Raw genomic sequence first — 6,640 nt, 5'->3', positions numbered from 1 at the left:
CTAAATTCGTTTATGTCCAATTAAATCTGGGGTTATAAATTGACCACGTAAATGCTTCTCTCCCATTCTCTTTTGTAAGAGAGTGGAGGGCCCGGCCCACTAAATTTATTAGAAAAATAAAAGAATACACCAACCAACAAAGAAGGAAGTAGAGAGTACAAATAGAAAGAGAGCTTAGAACGCCAATCTCTCAGAAGAGCAAGAAGCCAAGCATTCGGATAGGTACTGGGGGCTTTATTCTCGAGCGCCAGAATCAGATGCATGTGTAAAGCTAAAGCCAGAACAATTCCTCAATGCGAGGGTAAAGCTAAAGCGAGCAGGATTCTCCCCTTTTCTTTCTGTTTCTTAATCCAATATGCCCATCTTGCTTGAGGAACAAACAATCTCTGCACCCTTGTACCCTCCATAAAACCACACAACGGCTTCCCAAATCTAGCAGCAGACTAAAGTTTCAGACATCAAACCAAAAGGCTGAAGATGATGCAAGGCCTTGCCAAACTCCGCGCCCAGTTTGGCCACCTATACCCTTGCACCAACCATGACGCATATGCCATCAAGGCAACGGTCGTCATTTCCCGAAAGTCTGGATGTGCGAAGCCTGGGAAAAAGACTACATTCCGGCTGTATAGCAGAACTCATCTTGATTTGAGTACGTAGTTTCAGAGATTTCTATAGCTTAGCTCAAACAATAATAGGAAACTGATGCTCGTTTCTTTGTTATAATATGCTACAGACACAGGCAGGGGGAAGCTAAGTCCTGGAGAAGTAAGCCTCAGAAAAGGTAAAAAAACGAAGCATGGTGTTATCGAGACAGTGACGTACCAGGTTTCCTTCATCCTCGGGGAAGATTTTGGAGTACCAGGTGCAATTGTGGTGAAAAACGGGGACCGTAACGAGTTTTTCCTTAGATTTGTGATACTGGAGTTGTACGACATCCACAGTATCCACTTTGATTGCAATTCATGGATCTATCCGTTTAAAAAAACCAACGCCGATCGAGTGTTCTTCGCTAATGCTGTTTGTTCTGACCCCCCCCCTCTTCTTTTCCATGCTTGTTTGCTTGTTTTAAACTCTTATATATTATGGTTGAACTGTGAGGATTCATGAAGCCAGTTTATATGGTTTTGACGAGGCTTGATGGCTCTGGTGGTCATAATTCATATCTACCGATGAAATTATGATATGAATGTGTTTGGTTGCAGAGCTATCTACCGAGCCAGACGCCGCCGTCTCTGGAAGACCTCCGACGAGAGGAGCTGTTGAGTTTGAGAGGAAATGGAAGAGGGGAGAGGAAGGAGTGGGAACGGATATATGACTATGACCGTTACAATGACCTCGGAGAACCGGATAAGGGCCAGGATCATGTCAGGCCTGTGTTAGGGGGATCCAAGGAATACCCATACCCTCGCAGGGGCAGGACAGGACGACCTCTTAGTAGTAAAGGTATGAAAATTCTGGCAACCTCTGTAAAAGTTTTTGGTTGTGTCTTGGCATTCTTTTCTTGTTTCTGCCATTGATAAGCTGGAATCTATACCAGAGGAGCAAAAGTTAACATGGAATAAAGGGGTGTTCTGTTGTCCATTGACTAAAAAAGTTGGAGATGTTAAAGGAATCATAAAGAGCTTCTACTATAGTTATATATTATTTGGAAATCCAAGAGACTCCTTTTATAAATTTATTTCATGTCAAATATTGGAACCACTTCTACTGAAATTAATCCATGCTAAACAGTACCCCTTCTATTATGGATCTTTTTTTTGTTGATTCTTTCCAACGGCCATCAATCTCAGAGAATAGCTGGAAAAACTAAGGGCTTGTTGAAGATGTTCCAAAAAAAACATAATTAATTGCCAGTTTTTTACTTGTTTTCAAATAAGCTATTTTACATTTCATAAGATTATCGAAAATTTCTATTTTAGTATAATTTTTGGGTATTGCAACTTTACTTTTTTTTTCTTATTATTACTATTTTGCCCTACATTCAGTATTTCCAACAATAGAGCAATTCTTCCTATAGATTTTTTAAATTTTTAAATTTTTACATTTGGATGGAAAAAAGGGCAAAGACACAACTTTGGTAGTATAGACTACAACCAGCCTTAAGGGCTAATATTTTCTCTCTTTTTTTTTGAATAAAGATGGGAACCCACTAGAAATTTATTGAAAAATTATAAATAGAAATGAGAGTCTTGACTTCCCCATTACATGACATGATTTTATTTATTTATTTATTTATTTATTTATTTATTTTTGATTCTAAGGAAGGCAAAAACTATCCAAGACTTTATTAAAAGAATTGGTAATTACAGAGATGATGAGTTATAGAAAGTAGAGAGTCTGTCAGATCAGAACTGTAAGTGTCAGTTGTAATCAAACAAACCTATGAGAAAGCAAAAAAGGTATCAATCTGTTAGTTGTGTATAAGCCAGAATAGAAACAAAAAGAAAGGATTGTGTCATCTTTTGAAGAGCAGGCCAACTCCGAAATACCTTTTGTTCCACCAAGCTTTTGTTGAGGAACATCCTAGAGTTATGTATTATCTTGTAAAACCTCTTTCTTTCATCGAGCTGTTATTGAGGAACATCTTAGAGTTCTTTTCTTTCTAGTAACACCAAGCCTATTCTGTTGAGGATAGATGACATGATCAATAGAGAGTTTAAAACACAGTGTCCAGTTTAAGCAAGGTAACACTGCACTTCAGAATTTTATATCAAGTTCATGTTTCAACAAGCATGCCTTCTTTCTCCTCTCGAACTGTCGAAGCACTCACATGAACTCTATGTAATCAAGACCGGGCCACCGAGACTCGAAACAAAATCATCAATCTTGACTTCTACGTCCCGCCGGATGAGCACTTCAGCCCCATCAAGCTATCAGAGTTCATATGGAATTCAATCCAGGCCGTCGTGCACTTTGTCATCCCTGAGTTGAAGTCATTCTTCCAAAGAGATCTCCTCAACTTTGAGTCATTTGCTCAGATAAAGAAGGACCTCTATCATGGCGAACATAACCGTGTCATCGAGGGGTTCGTGATGCAGAAGTTGAAGGATTTTCTTCCGCAGGATCTTTATCACAAAGTCAGTAAAGTGATCAAGGAAAATCCAATTAAATTTCCAGTTCCTCAGGTTATTGCCAGTAAGCAAATCTACAAACATCAGCACAAAAGGATAGATTTCATGTCTTTTATATATAATCTCACCAAATTATTTGTGCTACCATGTAGCTGATGACAGTGCATGGACGACTGATGAAGAATTTGGAAGAGAAATGCTTGCAGGGCTTAACCCAGCTGTTATCCGATGCTTACAGGTAGGAAGAAGAGATCCATCTTATGATCAAAAGGGACTCCTTTCATCCTTCTACCTTTGAATTTTAGGAGACTGAACAAGATCTCTCTATCTTCTACAGACGTTTCCACCTGTTGGAAGAGAAGGGACGCAGAGCTCCATTACTGCTTCGCATATAGAAGACAAGCTCGATGGCCTAACCATCGAACAGGTAAGTTGCATGCTTCTCATCTTTGAAATGTTATGCTTCCAATCTAATAGGAATTTGAATTTGCTTTGCTGCACAGCTATGAAAATCCGTGCAGGCATTTGTTTAGTCCCACATCGACGGAGAGATTTTGGATATTTATATAGGATTAAAAAATCCAAAATATACCTTCGGACTAGCTATTTTGGGTGAGGTCCTAGGTTGTTACAAATGGTATCAGAACAAATCAAGCCTATATTTTTTGTGGACTAGGAGACATTGCAGCAAGAGCTCATTAAGGCTAACCATGGGCATATCATGATACTTGTGATTAGATTCGAATTGATTTAAACTCTTAGCTCGACGAGAACGTCAGAACTTAAACAGGAGGACTGTGCTTAGTCCCACATCGGTTATTCATCAGGAAGATTTTGGAGCTTATATAGAACTAAGGAACCCAAAAAATACCTTCCGGCCAGCTATTTTGGATAAGATTCTGAGTCATTACAACAACAAAAAGAAAGTTTACATTAGGCTAAACACTTAAACAATGGTCGACCCAGCTTCACGTTAAAAAGCGAAGTAGATTTTTTTTGTTGAAATACACAATACAATCTTATAGACCGGAAAATAGATATGCTGAGCAAGGTTTGCCATCTCAGTATACATCCCTCAAGTTTTGTTTCAGCATCGATATGGTATGTACATTTGGTAGGGGATATTACGTAACGAACCATGAGACCGAGAATATTTTTGGCAAAATTATGTAATCCGACAGCTTACTAAGTCTAATACATCATTTGTGTATGCATGGTAAATATTTGAATGTGTGATGTTTATTTGTACACAGGCAATGAATGAACGGAGGATCCTCATTCTGGATCACCATGACTATCTAATGCCCTACCTAAGACGCATTAATGAGCAAAAGGTGTGCGTATATGCATCCCGGACTCTCCTATTCGTGAAGAAGGATGGAACTCTCGAGCCTTTGGTCATTGAGCTAAATTTACCAGTCAATGGGAGAGGAGAGGAGACGAGCAGGGTGTTTTTGCCTGCAAGCCAAGGCACCGAGGGAGCACTGTGGCAGCTTGCTAAGGCTCATGTGGCCGCCAATGACTCAGGACACCATCAGCTTATAAGCCATTGGTGAGTAAATTCTTGGTAACTTACCCTTTCTAAGTGTGCTCAAAAATATGCATGCCTTGGTCAATTCTCCACTCTTAATAGTATCAAATTAGGCTGAAAAGCATAACTAAATAAGGTCATTACATCTCTTAACATACTTTACCTCAGCTCTTAACCAATTAAAAGTGCAGCAATCTGTCTCGCTTAACTCACCTTCTTTCCCTTTGATGTCTCCATAGGCTATATACACATGCAACGGTCGAGCCCTTCATCATAGCTACAAGAAGGCAACTAAGCACAATGCATCCTATCTACAAATTGCTTGATCCACATTTCAAGGACAACATGCATATAAATTCTCTTGCTCGGAGTATACTTCTGAATGCTGGTGGAATCCTTGAGAAAACAATGTTTCCAGGCAAGTTCGCCTTGGAGTTATCTTCGGCAGTTTACCAGAGTTGGCGGTTCAGTGAGCAAGCCCTTCCTGCAGATCTTCTGAAAAGGTATAGCTTAAGTTTCATAGCCTCTTGCTGTTGTTCTTTCACCTGCTTTTTACTGCTTCCACCCCTTCACTCGTAAAGAATCTCTTATTGCCGCTGCCTTCATTGAAATGGAACCTAGATCAATTACGGATATAGCAGCATGTTCTTTAATTTCTAGTTCAAATGCTTTACATCATAACTTAATGCTCTATTGTTTCTGAAAAATCATCTAATTTAATGGAATTCTAATCTAGTGTAACTTTCAACCCAGCTTTGTGCTATCCCATGGCGAGCCTTCCTAAGACTTCATCCTAGATCTCCAAAGCTACTTGTATTGCATGCATGCACATATTACTCTAATGACACTTGGTTATTTTCAGGGGACTGGCCGTGGAAGACCCCGGCGAACCCTCCGGCGTCCGTCTGCTCCTCCAAGACTACCCCTATGCTGCCGATGGCCTCGACGTATGGACTGCCATCAAAGCATGGGTCGCCAACTACTGCAGGCACTTCTACCGTGATGACGAGGTCATCATCTCCGACGGCGAAATCCAAGCATGGTGGCAGGAAATTCGCCAGATAGGCCATGGCGACAAGCGCAACGACGAGGAATGCTGGCTCCCTCTGAACTCACTCGCCAACCTAATCCAAATCCTGACCACCCTCATTTGGATTGCGTCGGCCCTCCATGCAGCCATCAACTTTGGGCAGTACGGCTACGCCGGCTACCCCCCGAACCGCCCGACCCGGTGCAGAAAGTTCATTCCGGCCGAGGGAACCCTGGAGTACGCCGACTTCTTGCGTGACCCTGACAAGTACTACCTTGAGATGTTGCCGGACCGGTTCACGACCACGTTAGGAATAGCATTGATAGAGGTGCTCTCGGGGCACACCGCCGACGAGGTGTACTTGGGCCAGAGGGAGTCGACGACGTGGACCGACGACGGGGAGGTCCTCCGAATGTTCCAGGAGTTCGGGGAGAATCTCCGGCGAGTAGAGAAGAAGATTGAGGAGAGGAATAGGAATCCAAGGTTGAAGAATAGGCGGGGTCCAGCCAACGTTCCTTACACACTCTTGTACCCGGATATTTCAAATATGGGGACCGACAAAGGAGTTACCGGGAAAGGAATTCCAAATAGTGTGTCTATATAGAACAAATTTTTATTACTGCTTGCTGTTATGGATTCTGGGTTGGGAGCTATGGACTTGTTGATTGCTTAAATGTTTGTAAATTGTTTGCTGATATGATTGGTTCGGATTGGTTTTTTGAGATGACATTCTTGCAAACTTCTATTGTTCATGGAGTAATGGCTGGAATACTGGTTGATGCTGTTGGGCCATCTTAATCTTATATATGTTTATGCGGAATAAGATTGATATTTAGAAGCAGCAATGTCGCTTTGGATGGAAGGTGGGTAATGTTTTCTCCTGCACCAGCAAATGGTTGGATTGGCAAAAGAAATGGAAGGGTGAGGTGTTAACAAGTGCGACAGCCTTTTTAGTGTTTTAGCAAAGAGAGCTTCATCAATTAATGACTGGATTGAGTTCTCAAAGCA

General features: G+C 41.3%; 1 protein-coding gene across 1 annotated transcript; it reads left to right on the top strand.

Moving 5' to 3' along the window:
* The first annotated feature begins 208 nt into the window (after positions 1–208).
* LOC103708564 (probable linoleate 9S-lipoxygenase 4) lies at positions 209–6,384 on the top strand. Its single transcript, XM_008793547.4, has 9 exons — positions 209–649; positions 734–1,017; positions 1,203–1,443; positions 2,791–3,135; positions 3,224–3,309; positions 3,409–3,498; positions 4,325–4,623; positions 4,842–5,105; positions 5,465–6,384. The coding sequence occupies exons 1-9, from the start codon at positions 478–480 to the stop codon at positions 6,234–6,236; spliced, it is 2,553 nt and encodes an 850-aa protein (XP_008791769.1). The 5' UTR covers positions 209–477; the 3' UTR covers positions 6,237–6,384.
* Positions 6,385–6,640: the final 256 nt, after the last annotated feature.

This window comes from Phoenix dactylifera, chromosome 10 (assembly GCF_009389715.1).
Source record: "Phoenix dactylifera cultivar Barhee BC4 chromosome 10, palm_55x_up_171113_PBpolish2nd_filt_p, whole genome shotgun sequence".
NCBI classification, from domain to species: domain Eukaryota; kingdom Viridiplantae; phylum Streptophyta; class Magnoliopsida; order Arecales; family Arecaceae; genus Phoenix; species Phoenix dactylifera.
This window is presented reverse-complemented; position numbering and strand designations above follow the sequence as displayed.

Excerpts from the sequence above, each read along its gene's own strand:
- LOC103708564 (XM_008793547.4), top strand. The coding sequence starts at position 478 with ATGATGCAAGGCCTTGCCAAACTCCGCGCCCAGTTTGGCCACCTATAC. Across the intron at positions 1,444-2,790 it reads ACGACCTCTTAGTAGTAAAG|ACCGGGCCACCGAGACTCGA; the intron begins GTATGAAAATTC and ends TATGTAATCAAG. Across the intron at positions 5,106-5,464 it reads CCTGCAGATCTTCTGAAAAG|GGGACTGGCCGTGGAAGACC; the intron begins GTATAGCTTAAG and ends GGTTATTTTCAG.